Here is a 19,192-nt window from a genome sequence, read left to right as displayed (position 1 = left end):
TGATGACTCCAACCCAATTTTAACTGCTTAATGCTGTTATTCTCTTCTTCCTTATTAAAACTAAGCTGTTTGGTATTCTAATCAATTCTACTGTCTATTTTATCAATCTTGGAAATAAAAACCTTTAAGACTCTTCCATTTCTTTTACTGAAACTTTCTTGCCAGATGCTCAGAGTTCAGGATTACCCAACCCGGGTCCAGCAGCCAGGGAAGAGAAAGGAAACGTAGTGCTAAATGGTAACCAAGGGCAAAGAGGTTCTTACCAATGGCTGCCAGTGATGACAGCAACAGCAGAGGGTGGCTGGGCAGTACTGTGCAAATGGGGAGGTGCTGATTAGCCAGCAGTGCGAAGCATGGGCTGTTGGTCTTATTAACCCATGCCAAGGGCTGTTGTCAAGTCAGCATCGAGTTCCTACATGGTACGGATCTTTGGCTGCTAGCACTGGATACCCACCAATATCCCTCTCCCCTTAGTGGCTGCTTAGTGGCATTGGCAGCATAGAATGTGGAACCTCACATGTTTTTCTTAGGCTACCCAGGTCATCCTCTATGGATTTCTGAATAGCTACAAAGGAAACCTCTGGAATACTTCTTTAAAAGACATTCTGATGTTGTCATTGTCTTGCACCCAGATATGGGGCACTCTCTTATACCTGGAAATCTCCACTGCTTATCTTGTTGACTTCAGATTTTTTTATTATTTGCAATGAGCTTGAGCTACATAAATTGTGGGAAAGTTGGGGGTAGGCAGGGGAAAAAATGGAAAATTGAATTGCAGTTGTTTTAGTACTCACCCTTTGAATGGCCATTAGTTTGCTCTGCCAAATGCAAATGAGGAAAGAGAATGACCTCGTGGAGGAGAGAGATTAGAAGCCTTTAAGGGCAGAGGAGATGAGGATTCATAGGGTTCATGTCTTCTTGCTAGTCAGCTAAATGCCAAGCAGTTTAATAAAACAGAAGGAACAGTGGAAACATTCCTCCATAATTTGTACCCTGAGGAAATGAGTGCCTGAATGAAACATTGGTTTGGTCACAACATGATTGAATGGGTGGAAAGGAGTATACTGACCAATGTTTTTAGAATTTATTTTCTGCAGAACTAAATAGCCCAGATTACTCCAAGGTTATTAGAGATGGAAAGTTAAACTGGATTGGTCACAGTTAGTACTTGGATGGGATGATTGGGGTTGCTGTTCAGAGAAGAAGAAGAAGAAAAGGGGGAGACTGGATTTATACCCTGCCCTTCACTACCTGAAGAAGTCTCAGAGAGGCTTACAATCTCCTTTCCCTTCTCCTCCCCACAGTAGACACCCTGTGAGGTAGGTGGGGCTGAGAGAGCTCTGACAGAAACTGCTCTTTCCAGAACAGCTCTGACAGAGTTATGACTGACCCAAGGTTGCACCAGCAGTTGCATGTGGAGGAGTGGGGAATCAAACCTCGTTCTCCTAGATGAGAGTCCCTACACTTAACCACTACACCACACAGGCAGACCATGGCCAACCACTTCTGCTCACCTTGAACACCCACTGATGGGGTCACCATGAATTGGCTGCAAGTCAGTGGTGCTCGGTGGCACATTATTTGTTCAGTCACTTTTTCCTCTCAAATCAGTTCTCAACATGGCAAACAGTATTTAAATAAAATATAGATGAAATCAGCACAATTATCTTAGCAGCATTTGTGTGTATTTATCTATAGAATGTATGTCCCACCTTATCTATCCTTTGGTAAAATAAGACCTTCAAAAATTTCAAATATTTTAGGTTATAAAATGCTAAAGGTGGCGATTGGGGGTGAGTGATCCCAGAGGCGCACACTAGACTGTGGGGTGCCCCAGGGAGCAGTTCTCTCCCCGATGTTATTTAACATCTATATGCGCCCCCTCGCCCAGATTGCCCGGAGATTTGGGCTGGGTTGCCATCAATACGCAGATGACACCCAGCTCTATCTACTAATGGACGGCCGGCCCACCTCCGCCCTGGGGAACCTGGACCGGGCTTTGCAGGCTGTTGCAACGTGGCTTAGACTGAGTGGGCTGAAGTTAAATCCAGCGAAGACAGAGGTTCTCCATGTGGGTCGTGGCACTCTGGGGAAGGAAATATCTCTCCCGGCCTTTGACGGGGCGCCGCTGAAGACGGCGCAGCGGGTAAAGAGCCTGGGTGTCTTACTGGAGCCTTCATTATCAATGGAGGCCCAGATAACAGCCACTGCCAAGTCAGCATTCTTCCATCTGAGGCGGGCGAGGCAGTTGGCTCCTTTCCTAGAGCGTCAGGACCTAGCAATGGTGATCCACGCGACGGTCACCTCAAGACTGGACTACCGTAACGCTCTCTACATGGGGCTGCCTCTGTACCGGACCCGGGAGCTGCAGCTGGTGCAGAATGCGGCGGCCAGGCTGTTACTTGGTCTCCCAAGATGGGAGCATATATGGCCGGGGCTGCGCAGACTGCACTGGCTGCCGATTGTATACCGGATCCAGTACAAAGTGCTGGTCATAACCTTTAAAGCCCTATATGGCCAAGGACCGACCTACCTGAGGGACTGTCTCTCCCCATATGAGCCCCAGAGAGCACTGAGGTCAGTGGGAAAAAGCAGACTGAATATCCCTGGGTCAAAGGAAGTCAAACTTCAAAGCACCTGCACTCGGGCCTTTTCCGCTGCGACCCCACAATTCTGGAACCAGCTCCCAGAGGAGGTGCGGGCCCTGCGGAACTTAGATCAGTTCCGCAGGGCCTGCAAGACCGTCCTCTTCAAACAGGCGTTTACTAATAACTGAATTAATGTTTACCGTTAGATTAATAATGTTTACCGCCAGTGCTGAATTAGGAATGTTTAATTATTGATTGTTTTAATGTGAATTTTAATGTGAATTTAATGTTTTATTATTGTATTGTATTGTATTGTTTACTTGAAGTGCTGTTAGCCGCCCTGAGCCTGCTTCGGCGGGGGAGGGCGGGATAGAAATAAAATTTTACATTACATTACATTACATAAAGAAGTAAAAGAATACTGTGTTTTATTAAATTTGAAGCCATATCAGTGTCATTACTAATAATAAATAGAGAGAAACAAGATCAGCAGCCAATTAAAACTTTTAAAAGCTATTAAAATTTGTACATATGAAAAAAGATCTATAAATATCTTAGAAGTAAACTCAAAACAGTCTCTGTTTGTTTTTTCTGTTTAAACCAGTTAATAGCTGTATTTCTCCATTGCAGAACTCAAAACCATTTACAATATAAAGACAGCGGCAGATTAAGCCTATAAAAGTTATGAAAGATGAAAACTATTTTTAAAAACCCATAAAACATGAAAATGAATACAAACATAATCAAAATAAATTGTATTTAAAGCCCATTAAATGGACCAGTTGCTCAAACTTGGTGATTTTCAAGGGGTAATGAATTCCATAACCAGGGCTTTTTCTGAGCAGGAACGCAAAGGAATGCAGTTCTGGCTGGCTTGGCATCAGGGGGTGTGGCCTAATATACAAATAAGTTCCTGCTAAGCTTAGCCCTGTGTGAAACAATGCTGACATCAGGGGTTTGGCTTAATATGCAAATGAGTTCTTTCTGGGCTTTTTCTACAAAAAAAGCCCTGTAATATGGAGCAACAACAGAAGACTCTTTATTGTCACCTACTGTGTAGCCCTCCCAGAAGATGACATCTACAGCAGAGAAGCATTACTGGACTTGATCAGTAAAAGCTTTCCTTGGTTCTGAAGTTCCTCTCAATCCTAGGATTGATTCTTCATTGTGGAGTCAATTTATACATTTATTCTTCCTTGCAAATGGGGATCATATATGCAATATTCACTCTAAACTGTGGAGTCTTGTGAGTGAAAATTCTGCTTTCTGAGCTACTGGTATTAAAGTTGTGAGTGAGCGATTTGGCTACTGCATAAATTAGTTTGCTCTGGGGCCACCCTTCCTGAGCTAAGACAAAGATGTGTGAGCCAGAGGCTAAAAAACTGTGAGCTAGCTCACACTAACTTAGCTCAGAGGGAACACTGAATATATGCTAATTTCCCTGTTAGCTACTGGCTCATTGTTGGATTGTGTTCTGTACTTGTTTCTGTTTCTTTGCTGATTGATGATATTGGGTTGCATCCAATGAATTGTGAAGAAAGGGTCTTTACTGCCTTCCTTCTCCAAGTTCAGACTATTGTGTCCTCCCAAATTCTGCCTGCAGAGTTTAGGAGATCTCCAAGATCAGCATAGGACACAATGGGAGGGGAGGCATTAACAGTGAGAGTGTGGAAACAGTGAAAATTGCCCACACAGCAACCATTGGATGCAACTCATTGTGTACGCCTTTGAATCAAATAATAACAACAATCTTAATAATTCTTGTTGAAATTGGAGAATGTTCTAATACTGTTATTTCTAAAATGCCTTTCATATCCCTTGTGTTCCTTCAATACACTGAATGCCTTTGCACCCTAGAGTCACATGAAGACGTGTTCCCAACCACTCCACGAAGACACTTTTGGTGGGCATCTCAAAGTTGGTTTAGCTCAAATTGCTGCAATGGAAATCTCGCGGGGCAACCACAGGGACAACAAGGCTGTAGTTCGCTATCTACCTTGGCTATATCACCCTCCATCTGCAATGCAACAGGGGTAAGACATAGTTGGTCATAAACATTGTTATAAAAGTAGCAATTTGAATAGATCAACAAATGATGTGGATAGGATGGAGAGGAGCTGTTGTGATGTTCATCACCACAAAGGCAGTGCCCAAGAGCCGTCCATAAAAGGTATATATAGCTGTGTTCCAGGCAGAGATTACAATAGCAGTGTGTCCAGTAGTTGCAGAGAAGGGTGGTGCAATTGCCTTTTCCTAATATCAAAATGTTGTGATTTGAGCACTAGGAAAATATGATATGACATCCCTCCAACTAACAATTGTGCAATAACTCTTCAAAATAACTGATGTTCTGGAAAGGTCATTTTGTGAGCTTAACTCTTGTGTATGTTTTGCATCTATTTAACAATATTTTTTAGTATTTTTATAGCACATTTCAAGTATTCAGAGTACTTCTATATGTTAGTTGAGAAAATTTTACAATTGTCCTATAGTTAGGCCCATGTTATCATTTCAACATTAGAGTGGGGGAGCTGAGGTTGCAAGCACAGTATAGCATTCCTATGGTATCTTCATGGCTAAATGAGATGAGGTTTGAATGGTTTCATAGCTGATACTGCCAGGCAGAATATGGCATCACCATGCTTATGCTGCAGTTAGAATAGGCGTGGCAAGCAGTATATTGTCAATGCAATAACATTAATGCACATATTTTCAGTTTAGCAAGGAATAATTTCTTCAGCGCTTCCTGAACCAGTTAGTGTTAGGACATTGTATATCTGCTATAATTGCTTTTATATGCTTTTATGCTTCTGGGTTTAATGTATGCTAATTTAAACGCTTTTATAGTTTATGATTTTGTCTGTTACATTGTGAGCCACCTGAGCAGGTCTCTGAAAGGCAGCAAATACCTGTTTTTTTTGTTTTTGTTTTATATTTTGTGTGTGTGTTTGTTCATACATTTCTGGAAGTCATGACAACTTCTGGTGACCCCCCACTGAAGCATGGAGGACATTCAGAGAAGTGGTTTGATACAGCCTGTTATGCCTCCCACTCCTGGTATTCCAAGGAGGTCTCCCATCCAAGTACTTGCCAGAGTCAGCCCTGCTTAACTTCCAACATCTGACAAGATTGGGCTTGCCTGGGCTATCCAGGTCAAGCCCAGCATATAACTGTTTTAAATTTCATAAACAGGCTTGGGTCCAGTTCCCAGTAAACAATCGCTTTATACAACATAATAAAAATGAAAATATGTGCCCTTTAGCTTAAAACAATTTAACAAAAATTGTAGGGAGTCTATGTTATTAGCCATATATGATTTTACAAATGATTGTCTAGTAGAGATGAGTGCTTTTCTGAAGGCCTCATCACATGGTCTTAAACTTGATTTGATTTTTGAGAGAAACTTGGAGGAAGTATGAATGAGATGTTTCAGCTCATTTTGTATGTTTTTGTTCCTCTTTCATGCCTAGTAAACACATTTTCCTGTCATTTCAAATAGTTACTATTTGACCACAAGATGACAGTAGGGCAAAATAAAAGTTGGCGTAAAATCCATGGTAAATGATGCCGTATTCAAACCACATGGACCTTCATCAAAAATTATTGCCTGCTTTCAGACTTAAAATCACTTATGGGACACAACAGGATCCAGCCATTATGTTGCTTGTAAGAAAGCACAGAATCTCTTTTCTTCATTAAACTGTGCAAGAGCCATGTTTGGATGGGTCTTTTGAAAGGGTAAGAAATTTACCCACGGCATACTTTTTATTGTTATTCTTGTCCAACAGGCCCAAAGAATTTATTGAATGCGTAACTCATATCCGCTTGCTCTCCTGGCTTCTTCTGGGGTCATTGACACATAATGTCGTCTGTCCAAATTCCCCTTTGGTTTGTATGCCCATCCCATTGGACGCCGGCTCTCATGTTGCTGATCACCTCATTGTCATCCTGATTGGGTTTCCAGAGCAGTCCAAGGTATGAGAATTATGTAAGATTATTGTGAATAAATGATGTTCAGCGCAGTGTGCTGTATAGGCTTACAGGCTAACTTGCGTGGTCCTGTTGGCTGAATCTTGCCTAGTGTCCAAATTAAATTCCATAGAATTATCAAAGCTCTTTTATGTAGGATACAGTTTTAAATGTACAGATTTATACTTAGATATATGGATTTATTTGTATCCTTTTCTATCTATAGCTTGTACAATATTTTATTACATTTAATTAAAAAGTAGGAACCCTTAAAGAAACAGGATTCCCTAAATATTTTGTACATACTTCCAAAAGAACTCTTGTCCTGTGACAGTGATTCTGAGAATAGCCTGCAGTTGTTAGACCTCTGACTGGGGAGTGGTGGTACTAACTAAAACTGGTTCATCCATTCCTTGCATCTGCAGCTATAGGGGAGGCGATGGCTGCATCAGAGATCTTTCTGGTAAGGAGGTGGATGCTCTCAGCAGCTTTTGGCCATCTGACCAATGAATGAGGCCTGGATGATCTTCATTTTCCCACAGTACAATCCTAAAAAGACTATCCTGAAAGAAAGTCTCACTGAGTCAACTTGAATTGGGATTCTGAGCAGAGTGGGCTTAGAGGCTGAATATTTTTTCCCTAAAAATCATCTGTATATTTATTCCAGGGGTCATTTTGTAGAAAAATAGGTGGTGGAGCTCATCCAGGGATTGCTATGCAGCTGCAGATACTATTCAATGGACAAGGAGGTGGAACTCTCAGAAGGAGGTGGAACTCTCAGAAAGGTTCAAGAGCTGCCACTGAATCCGAGGCCTGATTTATTCTAGGTTTTGTACATTTGGTACCAACAAGGGCAGGAAGCAGGTTTCAGATGAGACCTAGAATTGTTAGATGCTGGCCATAGCCTTTGAAATCTCTGGCTATTGCAAAAGATGAGGCACTTTTGGCTTCTCCCACTTGTATGGCCCACAACCTTATTTTCCTCATCTGCCCCTCCCTTCTTGGCTGTATTGTATACATGTATCAATTATAACAATTCCTAACTTGACCTAGCTGGGATGTCACTGTAGCATCATACTCTCTCCCAGTCAGAAGATCCACCAGAAATGACAATACTGCGAAGTATGAAACAGAAATTCTGATTCTATAAACCTCTCTGAAACAAATTTGCCCACAAGGATTACACACAGTTTTATACAGTATTTTCTGGCAGCTTTATGGATTTATGTGGGAACTTCTCAGACCCCAAACTATTGTAGCAGCCTAGGCTGCAATAGTCCATTGATGCCTTCCCACACTCCAAAGAACTCTGTGATTTTTCAGAGATATCAAGTTCTCTATCCTTTTTGTCTAATGTTAGCCTTTGAATGTAAACTAGACATTTCAATATGAATGTGTTGACATATCACTCACTGTATGCTGACAGGAAAGAAAATCTGAGGGGGATTCTTGACAGAATGGTATTTGATTAGTATTACTTTGACAGGTGTGCATGTAGTGGAATAAGGAATTTTTGCATTGTAATGTTTTTGAAGGAGAATGTATGCAACCCATCATGGCATTGTTTGAAAGAAGTCCCTTTTCTCGTCTTCTTTCACTTCCTTCAGACATCCGTCTTGCACATGTGTTCCCTCTTCCATGCCTTTATATTTGCCCAGCTGTGGACTGTATATTGTGAACAAGCGGCAGTGGCTCCGACTGTCCAAAATCAGACTGAATTTAGCTTCACGGCAATCCTTACAGCTCTAGAATTTTGGAGCCGAGTGACACCGAGCATCCTCCAGCTGATGGCACATAACAAGGTGGTGAGTCAGATGGAGTGACCAGACCTAGCAGTTGTTTCAGCTAAACCAAAAGCAAGGGGTTTATAATTTTAAGATGAAGGTGACATTAGGGACTTAATCCAGACACTCTGAAGTCAATATTAAGGGTAAAGGTGTTTGAAATAAAAAAATAACATTGGGGGAACAGATCTCCTGGGCTACCCTGTATGATGCCCTGAGCTTCTGCTCTTATGTTGGCAGTAGAATCTAGTGAGCAAAACTGGGCATTTGATGGGAGTGGAAAACATATTTAAAGCACCAAGGGGAAATGGTTCTTGCAGAAAGATCAAACACTGCTGGCGGTGCCATCACCTTTTGCTGCTTTCTAGGATGAACAGGTAGGTGGTGTGCGGAGGACAACTGGCATGTGGGTTCCTCTGAAGGAGGACTGTGTGTATTTATTTGATGCATTTCTGTATTGCCTTTTTCTCAAGACATCCAAGGTGGTGTCCAGCTTAAAAGTTGAGAAGGCAAAACAATGAACAGTTTTTAAAAATGTCTCAGGCAATTGGTTGTCTTCTCAGGAGCTGATTGTATGAGCTATCTGCTATGTGTGAGGGGAGGGCACCACCTTGCCCTCTCCTCAGAACTCACAGTTCTTGAAGGTAAAGAGAAGGTGGTGGAGCTGCTCAAAGATGAGTCACAGTAGAGAAATCTGGGATCCCTCTTCAAAACAGCACTCAGAACTGCTGAAGAGGGTGGGGGATACTCTCCTTCTACCTCATCTTCACCATCTGACATGAGTTTTCACAGGCCTCCATTAGGATATTTATACTAGCCTATAAAATTTTAGATATGGCTGCATTTCTTCTGCCCACCCCCCAATCCCTGTATATAGGAGCTCTCAGATATGGCCAAAAATCTTTATGTGGCACCCAAATGGACTTGAAGAGACACTCTTCAGTTTCCCTGCAGTGGCAGTACTGTGTATAAAATGCATGGAAATACCATCCCCCACTCACTGTTTTGAAATGTAGTGGTCTACTCTTTGCCAAGTAAATTAAATTACTCTCCAAGGAGTTAATTGTGTTAGCAATATGATAGGAAATCTATACATGGTTTGGCCAAGCACTGTAATTTCTCTGGTTGCCTTGATTTACTTCTTTTATTTACATAACACCAAGCTTCAAATAATAGTTTGGATCCTGTGAATGAATTCCATGAACATTAGGTAGTGCCTGTGGTGGAACACGCTTCTTCTTCCTCTAAAACTTCTATTTGAGGATTTGTTTTATTTATCATATGGTGGAGTTACAAACACGTCTGTAATAAAATAAAATATGTAACCAAGTGTTGATACATTGGATACGCAGACCTGTTGGGCAGTCTCCCTAGATATTAGTATTTAGGATTACTGCCCAATTGATCTGCATATCGGTTGTATCAACTTGGTTACATATTTTATATTATTACTAGGAATAAGGCCTATTGTAGAGAAAGACAACAGACTCTAGAAAGAGACTCTGGGCAAGTGCTCCCCCACCCTTGCTGTCTTCCCATCCACCCAAGTGAAGGCATTCACTCCCCACCCCCCACCCCCCCTCAAGTGGAGAAGATCTCCGCCATCTGGAAGAAGAAGAAGACATTGGATTTATATTCTGCTCTCCACTCAAGAGTCTCAGAGTGGCTCACAATCTCCTTTATCTTCCTCCCCCACAACAAACACCCTGTGAGGTAGGTGGGTATGAGACAGCTCTCCCAGAAGCTGCCCTTTCAAGGACAAGCTCTGTGATAACTATGGCTGACTCAAGGCCATTCCAGCAGGTCTAAGTGGAGGAGTGGGGAATCAAACCTGGTTCTCCCAGATAAGAGTCCACACACTTAACCACTACACCAAACTCTCTCTCTGGAAAGCAGTTGTAATTCTGAGTGATCTCCAGCCCTCACTTGGAGATTGGCAACAGTGGTTCTCAAGGAGGGTGTGTATAGCACACCCACTCTTCAAACCCCACCCTCTCCAGGCTCCGTCCTTAAATCTCCAGGAATTTCCTAACCTGGAGTTGGCAACCCTGTCTCCTTTCCTTTAACTGCCTCTCTGACTCCAGCTTTCCATTGTCTACTCCCTCCCTGCAGCCTCTACCTAGGAAAAGGACAGTCTCTCTCCACAGTTGTAGGGACCAAAGCAGCTTACATCATTCTCCTCTTCCCCCTTTGATCTAAACAACAACCCTGTGAGACAGGTTAGGCTAAAAGTCTGTGACTGGTCTGAAAATACCCATTCAGCTTCCACAGCAAGAACCTGGGTCTAGCAGACCCCACTCTGAAGCTCTATCTCCTATGCCCTCCTCAGACTGCACCACAAAATCTGCAGGAATTTCCCACCAACCTGGAACTGGCAGCCGTAGTCAGGACTGGCCCCAATGAGTTCTCCCTCAAGAGGCCTTTTGTGATACCTTTCAGAGCAACACTCTGTCTCTGATAATGTTGTTAGTCTTAAGCACAGAACTTCAATCTCTCTTACTCTGTCTTGCTTTCCCTCCCTCTCTGTATCTGGTCTGCTGCTACAGGATGCCATCCCCACCCCACCCCCGTCTCTGGCTGCTTCCCTTCCGAAGAAAGAGAGGGAGGAGCCCTCAGCCAATTGAGGGAGGCTTTTTCTGGCTCTTTCCTGCCTCCTACCTCCCTCAACAAATTGAGGGAAGGCTTTGTTTCTCTCTTCTGTGAAGCATAGTGGCAGGCGGCTCAGTCAGTGGGAGAGTAGGGAGAGCCAGCAACTGCCAGAACCGAGGTTGGTTGCCTTTTACTGACAGAATCAGCTTGGTTGGTTAGCAGCAGCCACTTGGGCAGGAGAGAGGAGTGGACTCAACTAATGGCACACAAGTACTCTTGATTGATGGTTTGACGGTCCAAAGGTTGATCACAATCCCAACCAATGAGGAAGCTTGGGTTTGCCAAGACAAAACAGCTTTTATATATATAGGATATACTTCCTGTGTGTCAAAAAGAATATATGCTGTGCAAATGGAAGAGGAAGCACACAGCACAACACCAGGGTATCAAATTGGGCATGGGAAATTTCTGGAAATTTGGGGAGGGTGCCTGGGGAGGATTGAGTTTGGCAAGGGGAGGGAGCTCAGTGAAGTTGTGATTCCATACCATCTACCATCTGAAGTTGCCATTTCCTCCAGGGGAACTGAGATCTGGAGATCAATTGTAATTCTGGGAGAACTCCAGCCCCACCTGGAAGATGATAACCCTGTGCACAGAACTTGTTCAGAGGACAATATTTGCAACACCAAAAATAGTTTCTGTAAGACATTTCTCATGTTTAGAAGAGAAATGGATGTGATATATATTCATGGCTCCCTGCAGATTCAGAACTGTAAATCACTTCAGTTGAGCAAGGAATAAATATGATTTTGGAGCAAGCTAGTTTTGAGAAACAATCCAGTAAGTATAAAAAGAAAACACAATTCTAGCTCTATGATTAATGGTAACTGGCCAGGTCCAGGGTGGTATGTCAAAGGCATAAATGAATTGAGAATGCTGTGGAAGTTTTCATGAAATGTTGTATTTTATCTTGACATACTTCTTTGCCCCTCAGATGGTAGAGATGGTGTGTCTCCATGTGATCAGCTTAATGGAGGCTTTGCAGGAATGCAATTCAACTATTTTTGTTAAGGTGGGTCTCAATTTCTTTAGATATCTACAGTCCATTTTTCTCTCCAGGGGGGCCCTAAATTTGTTTAAAACCTCATCCCAAAGATCCCAAGGTCATTCCTTGTTCCTTGGGGGTTGGACTAGATGACCCTGGAGATCACTTCTAACTCTATGATTCATTCACTCCCAACAGAAACCCTATGAAGGAGGTTAGGAGGGACTGGCCCAAGGCCACCCAACAAGCTTCCATGGCAGAATGGAAGTTCAAAATTACATTTCCCAGATTGTAGTATGGCACTCTAACCACTGTTCCATGCTGGCTGTCAGTGAGAATCCATTTCAAGGCAATGGCTAAGGTCTAAAAGGCGGTGCCTACCCTCGGTCTCTTGAGATCCCTGATCTATACTGCCACTCCTTGGCACCCTGGAAGATAGCTCCTGAAGACACATGATGGTTGCAAGTGGATTTCCCTTTTTACACTAGAAAATCCAGTAGCAAACGATCACTAAGGTACATTGAAAGTGCATTATCTCACTGTGTGTGAAAGCTTAGATAGGCAGATACTCCAGATTGGTATTTAGTAACAACACAACAAGCACTACAGCATTTTTTTTACTTTTGGTACTATCTGTTACACTTTTTTTTTTACTTTTGGTACTATCTGTTACACTTTTATACCCACTCTTCTACCATTTTATCCTATCAAGAACTGTTTGAGTTAGAATCATAGAATTACAGAGTTGGAAGGGTCCATAGGGACCATCTAGTCCAACCCCTTCTCAGTGCAGGCTCAGCCTAAAGCAGGGGTCACCAAACTGTGGCTCGGGAGCCACACATGACTCTTTCACACATATTGTGTGGCTCTTGAAGCCCCCCACTGCCTTATCAGCTGGCTTGGAGAAGGAATTTCTCTCTTCAAATCACTTCTCCAAGCCAAGGCAGCTGGCCGCTTGAAGAATGCGTTTCAAGTTTAAGTTGCTTTCTTTCCACCTTCCCCCCTCCTCCCCCATCTAGTTTTCCTTCCTTCCTTCCTTCCTTGCAGTTCTCAAACTTCTGACATTTATTCTGTGTGGCTCTTACATTAAGCAAGTTTTGCCACCTCTGGCCTAGAGTATCCCTGACAGGTGTTTGTCCAGCTGCTGCTTAATGATGGCCAGCAAGGTGGAGCTCACCACCTTTCTTGGTAGCTGATTCAACTGTTGAACTCTGACTGTAAAAATGTTTTTCCTAATATACAGTTGATACCTTCCCACCCTTAATTTAAACCCATTATCAGGCCTGAGAGAGGCCTGAGAGAGAGCTACCCAGTTTCATGGCCAGCCCTGGACCCTCAAGTCTGACACTCTATCCACTACACTGTACTTGCTCTCTGAGGACAATAGGACCTGAATTCTCCCTGGCCTGGAGGTAGCACAGGAGATTAAGTTTGTTACTCATAACATTAAATAATAACAAGGAACTGGTAATTTGATGCAGCTGGAAGGCTTTGAACTTAGCTTGTAGGTCACTTGGCTATATCCCTTTCCAAAACGGATGTTGTTGTTCAGGGGAAATGGAGAAGAGGGGAACTTTTGTTTAATTCATTCCAGCATTTTGCCCTTCGAGAGGCTCTTGAGTTACATAAAAACAAAATATGAATCTCTCTCATATTTTGTTGATGAAAATGTTATTGCAGTGGCACAGGGGAAAAGTGTCCTCATGACACAGGCAGAAATTTCAGCCAACAGGGCAGGTGGAAACTTGGGTCATTTGAACATATTTCCAATAGTATCTCCCTTCTCTTAGACAAACAACACCTGGTCTTAAGTTACTTCTCACTCTAGAGGAAGATACAAACGAGGCCCACACCCCAATGCAAAAGTGTAGAATTGAGATAGTGGGACTGCAAGGGTTTGTCAGAACCAAAATGTCTTATGGTCCCTGTTTGGCATTGCAGTGCTAAATCAAAAACATGGGAAAATTGCCCCCCGAAGCACCATGTGGAAAGACAAGAGAGGCTACAGTCTTTAGGTTCCTCTAGCTCTAATATTGTTTGTAAACAGCATCTCCTCTCTGCTGTTTCTCCCTTTATTTCTGTCATTGGTCGTCCTAAGTCAGCAGCTGTCCAGAGTCTCAGGGAAAGCATGGTTTTTCTCAGCATCAGCAGCCTAACATCTTTCAACTGGAGATGCCAGGGAGTGAACTTGGGATCTTTCTCCTGCACTGTACCACTGAACTATGGTTCCTTGAACTAAGAATATTAATTAAACTAAATACATTAGTTACAAGTCTGAAACTCTTAACAGATCTATCATGGTTTTGTACCAATACAGAGCTTCTCTCTTACAGCTGATTCCAATGTGGCTACCAATGATTCAGTCAAATCTAAAGGTAATGGTGCCTTCCATCTATACATCCCCTCAACACATTCCTGACTGAAACTGATTGGCCTTTATAATCATGAGACCTACTGGAAGAATTAAGTGCACTGGATTTTGTGACAAAATCTGTTTCAGGAATTCCAGATAGTCACAAAATCCACTCCGGTGGAACATGCCAATGTCTCATAAGTTGGTATATAGAAGAAGGGAGTTCAGTGACTGTCCTACATTTTGCATCAAGTCATCCAAGATATCACAGACCTGGGGCACACATGTATGCTCATCAATTAATGGACAGTTGGCCGCTGAACATGGGAAAGGATTTTATTGAAAAGCAGTGTGTTTAAGCTGATGTATAGCAAAAAGGAAATTATGTCTGTGGTATCAAATCTGCGATGGACTATTCATACATGCAAATCATCATTTCATGGTGCAGTAATCAAGTGCTAAAACATTCATGTGGGTATACCAACCTTTAAGAAGAGCCCTGTTGGATCAGTGGTCCATCTAGTCCAGCAACTTGTATTACCCAGAGGCCAACCAGTTATCCTGGGGGAGGGGGTGTCAAAAAAACATGGTATGGAAGCCAAGGTCTTCCCTTGATTTTGCCTCTTTGCACTGGGTATTCAGAGACTTACTGTCTCTAATGTGGAGATTCCCTTTAAACACCATGGCTAGTAGCGCTTGATGGATCTGTCCTCCATGAATCTGTCTAATCCCATTCTAAGACTATTTAAAGCTTTGAAGACTGGCAGATGAATATGCGCCATTGTTTTTTTCAGAAAGCTCTGTAGGTAAAGAGATATCAGATGACTAAAAGTCCATTTGTGTTTTATGTGTGATTCACACATGCATACAGTAGTATTCAATCCATAGCTCTCAAAGGAGCACACCTGCAATTACCATCAGCTAAAAGCCACATGAGGAGCCCTGTGGTGCAGATTGGTAAAGCTGCAGCACTGCAGTCCAAGCTGTCTGCTCACGACCTGAGTTCAATCCTGGCGGAAGCTGAGTTCAGGTAGCCAGCTCAGGGTTGACTCAGCCTTCCATCCTTCCGAGGTCAGTAAAGTGAGCACCCAGCTTGCTGAGGGGAAAGTGTAGATGACTGGGGAAGGCAATGGCAAACCACCCTGTAAAAAGCCTGCCGTGAAAATGTTGTGAAAGCGACATCACCCCAGAGTCAGAAATGACTGGTGCTTGCACAGGGGACTACCTTTTAAAAGCCACATTTACTATGTCCATCTCTGGTATGAAGCTTGTAATTTAAGGATTGCAGCTTACCTGTACATTCAGTGGTGACTGTTTTGAGGTGGGAACCACTTGCTAACAATAGCCCCACTGGGCAAAGAAATTGCCCACTTTTCTGAAACATGGGGCATGTGCCATATTGGGGACCATTGCTCAGAACAACCACAGGTGGCATGTCAAATAGCCTCACGTGGCTGTAAGCCACTGAGTGAGAATCACTACTTTATCAGAAAGAGTCTTTTGACTTAGAAAAAGGGAAGGAAAGCAGCAATATTTCCCCCCAGTATTTCCCCGGAGGCACAACTTGGTTCATTCAGCTGACTAATTTCAAGCTATTGGTTGCCCAAACGCTTTCCCCCATTGCATCTACTCTCTGCTCATGACACTCCATGATTTGGATTGAGCAGCTGACCTGTGCATAGTGGTGGAGGCAACCCCAAAATGGCTGCTGCAGGAAGCGGAACTAACCACACATTATCAGGGAGTTAGTTTATGCATAACTCTCATAATAACCCATTAGCATTTCAGGCAGAAGCTCTAATAGGATTCCTTTTAAAATGAACATATTGTTTAAAAATATTTTATTGGATACACACAGTTTATCTTTAGTCACACAGCAAAGATCCTTGTGTTGTTATGGCTGCCAAAGCCATGACTTGTTTTTTTAAAAGAAAGATCTGCAGAACCAACCAGAATCCCTGATGGGCAAATGCTCCATCTGGTCCCGCCCACTTTCTAAAAATACTTGCTGGGTACCAAAAAAATTGTCAGCAGATTCCATGGCACCCCATGCACCCACACTGGGGATCTCTGCTCTAGAAGATCCAGAATACTGAGGACAGATGAGTGTTGATTTTTTTAAAAAAATGGCAGGGTACATACAGAGAAATTGCTTGCTTCAGGCCCTCAGAGGTCATAAAATAGGGGGAATTTCCCTTGGGGAAGGGGAAATCTCCTAGTTTTTAACCTCCATCTATGATTCCTTGCATGATAACAATTGGGATTTCATGTAGGTGTTGAAGAAAGTGTTGACACAGAACCCTCTGTTTTTACAGCATTTGTCTGCAGGGCTCCAGCTTCGCCTGCAAGCTATTCAGAACAACGTGAACCACCATAGCCTTAGAATGTTACAGGGGTCTGGCCAGATGAGCACAATCGCCTCCGTCCTCCGCAAATGGCTGCAGTGCACCCGGTTTAAAATGGCTCAAGTGGAAATCCAGTCGTCTGAAGCAGCATCTCAGTTTTATCCTTTATGAACGGTGCAGAATATGCTGGAAGCTTCAGTTTAGTCTAGCAATAACAGGGCTCATGCTAAAAAAAAATTAAATGCCATTTTTTTAAAAAAACAAAAAAACAAACATTATATAAGTACTGTAGCTACACTTTTTAGTCTCCTAGATTATATGGAAAGAGGTGAGCTGGCTAGTGGTCTGATGGTACCCGAAAACCATCCCCACAAGTAAATCTTTGTTCACATGAGCAATGCCCCATAGAGTCTATGGGACCTGATATCTGAAAATGAGGATTTGCTAAAGGAAGCCTAATGTATGTATAACAAGATGTTTAAATATCTGTATTTTTAAATGACCCCCTTATTAACTTTTGTTTTAAATTTCAAAATTGTATGTAGACAAAGATACCAATGAAAGTCCTGTGCTGCTATTTTTAAATTACTACAAAATAAGCAGGGTTTTTAATTATCCTCTCTAATGCCTTTTTTTGTCTTAAAGCTCTCACTTGGCAATGCAATAGAACTTGTCTCTATGAAACAGTGATTGTGTAATGAGGCTTTCGCCAGTTCCTCTTTCCAGATGCTCATGATGACCTGGAAGCATGGCCAGTGCAGAAGGGTGGGATATCCAGCTGTGGTTCTGGGGCCAATGATGCTGGAGGGACCGCTCAGAGCTCCAGGAGAGAGATCTGTGTTCAGCTCCTTAGACCGAAGATTTGGGTAGCCGTGTTGGTCCATCACCAAATCCAAGAATAAAAGCCATGTGATATATTTTATTAAGGACCAGCTGAATAACACAACAATGTGTGTAAGCTTTCAGGTTTTCCAGAACCCTTCATCAGACTGGATTTTTTTTAAAAAAAGGAGTCTGGGGAGATATCTTTCAGACTGTGATCTTAAGACTTTTGGATTTCTGCTGGTTGGAATGGTCAACTGGTATGGCTTTATCAGGTTGCATTCCTGGTCTTCTCGGAGGAAGGAGCACAATATGGAAGCCATCCAACTGAAAATACAAAACACAGCAGTTGATCCAAGGTTCCTGTGATGCCAGACAGAATTCACAGGTTCCTTAACTGTGGATCATAGAAAAATGTGGTTATCTATTTACAATAATGGAGGTTAATTTTGGTGGAGTCAAAGGAGCACATATGGAGGGGCTGTGGCTCAGTGGTAGAGCATCTGCTTGGCATATAGAAGGCCCCAGGGTCAATCCCTGGCACCTCCAATTAAAAGATCTGGCAGTAGGTGATGTGAAAGACCTCTTGACACCCTGGAGAGCCACTGCCAGTCTGAGCAGACAATGCTGACTTCAGTGGACCGAGGTCTGATTCAGTATCAGGCAGCTTCGTGTGTTCATGTGTGTGTTCAAATTGTGTTAATATTGCATAATTGTGCCTTCTCAGGTTCTTTTTGATCAGCAGAAAAGTCCCTCTTTTTGTCCACTAAGGCAAAGTAGACAAAAGTCACAGGTAGCCATGTTTTGTTGTTGTTGTTGTTGTTCAGTCACACAGTCGAGTCCAACTCTTTGTGACCCCAAGGATCACATCACGCCAAATCCTTCTATCTTCCATCGTCCTCCTAAGTTCGTCCAAATTCATGTTTGTTGCATTGATTCTTTGCAGCATCGAACTTTCGTTTCACCCTCAGACACATCCACGGTTGAGCGTCCTTTTGGCTCTGGCTCAGCTGCTTCATTCTTTCTGGGGTTACTTGTCCTTACTCTCCAGTCCTCTTCAGTAGCATAGTGGACACCTTCTGACCTGAGGGGCTCATCTTCCAGCGCCATATCTTTTAGCCTCTTGTTACTGTTCATGGGGTTTTCTTGGCAAGGATATTGGAGTGGGTTGCCATTTCCTTCTCCAGTGGATCACATTTTGTCTGGGTTCTCTGCTGTGGCCTGTCCATCTTGGGTGGCCCTTGACAGCATAGCCCACAGCCTCATTGAACCATGGAAGCCCTCTCACCATGTCCAGGCAGCAATCTATGAGAAGGGTAGCCATGTGAGTCCATAGCAAAATAAAAGCTGTTTTAAAAAAAATCCAGCCTGGTGAACTTGAAAGCTTGAACACTTTGCTCTGTTACTTCAGTTAGTCTTAATAAAAGGTGTAATTTATTTAGATTTATTTAGAAAATGCCTATATGCTGCCTCTCCAGAGACTTGCTTGAAGTGGCTTATTTATATATTTAGAAGAAGAATAGTTAATACATGGTGTTTGCCTCTTCCAGGTTAAACATTTATCTCATTTTCATTTCCTGGCAGAGCTGGTTTCAAAGATCAGCCTGGCTGGGTGCTTACTGAGGCCCATGGCTTGACAAACGGCCCACCTCCAATGAAATGCTGGGTCAATATCTCAACGGGAATAGTTTCTGAAC

At 42.9% G+C, this 19,192-nt stretch overlaps 1 protein-coding gene across 5 annotated transcripts in view; it reads left to right on the top strand.

Annotated features, from left to right (window-relative positions):
• Nucleotides 1-17,676, top strand: part of UNC79 (unc-79 homolog, NALCN channel complex subunit) — a 160,987-nt gene extending 143,311 nt beyond the window's left edge. For 4 of the 5 annotated variants that reach the window (XM_060261829.1, XM_060261828.1, XM_060261826.1 and 1 more), the window contains 6 exons: nucleotides 4,446-4,621; nucleotides 6,377-6,563; nucleotides 8,165-8,362; nucleotides 11,925-12,002; nucleotides 14,309-14,350; nucleotides 16,644-17,676. In XM_060261829.1, the coding sequence (XP_060117812.1) occupies nucleotides 4,446-4,621; nucleotides 6,377-6,563; nucleotides 8,165-8,362; nucleotides 11,925-12,002; nucleotides 14,309-14,350; nucleotides 16,644-16,844 (882 nt within the window). In that variant the 3' untranslated portion in view covers nucleotides 16,845-17,676. The remainder of the gene's footprint in view (nucleotides 1-4,445; nucleotides 4,622-6,376; nucleotides 6,564-8,164; nucleotides 8,363-11,924; nucleotides 12,003-14,308; nucleotides 14,351-16,643) is intronic. The other variant, XM_060261827.1, reaches the window with a different exon arrangement.
• Nucleotides 17,677-19,192: the final 1,516 nt, after the last annotated feature.

This window comes from Heteronotia binoei, chromosome 21, assembly GCF_032191835.1.
Source record: "Heteronotia binoei isolate CCM8104 ecotype False Entrance Well chromosome 21, APGP_CSIRO_Hbin_v1, whole genome shotgun sequence".
NCBI lineage: Eukaryota > Metazoa > Chordata > Lepidosauria > Squamata > Gekkonidae > Heteronotia > Heteronotia binoei.
This window is presented reverse-complemented; position numbering and strand designations above follow the sequence as displayed.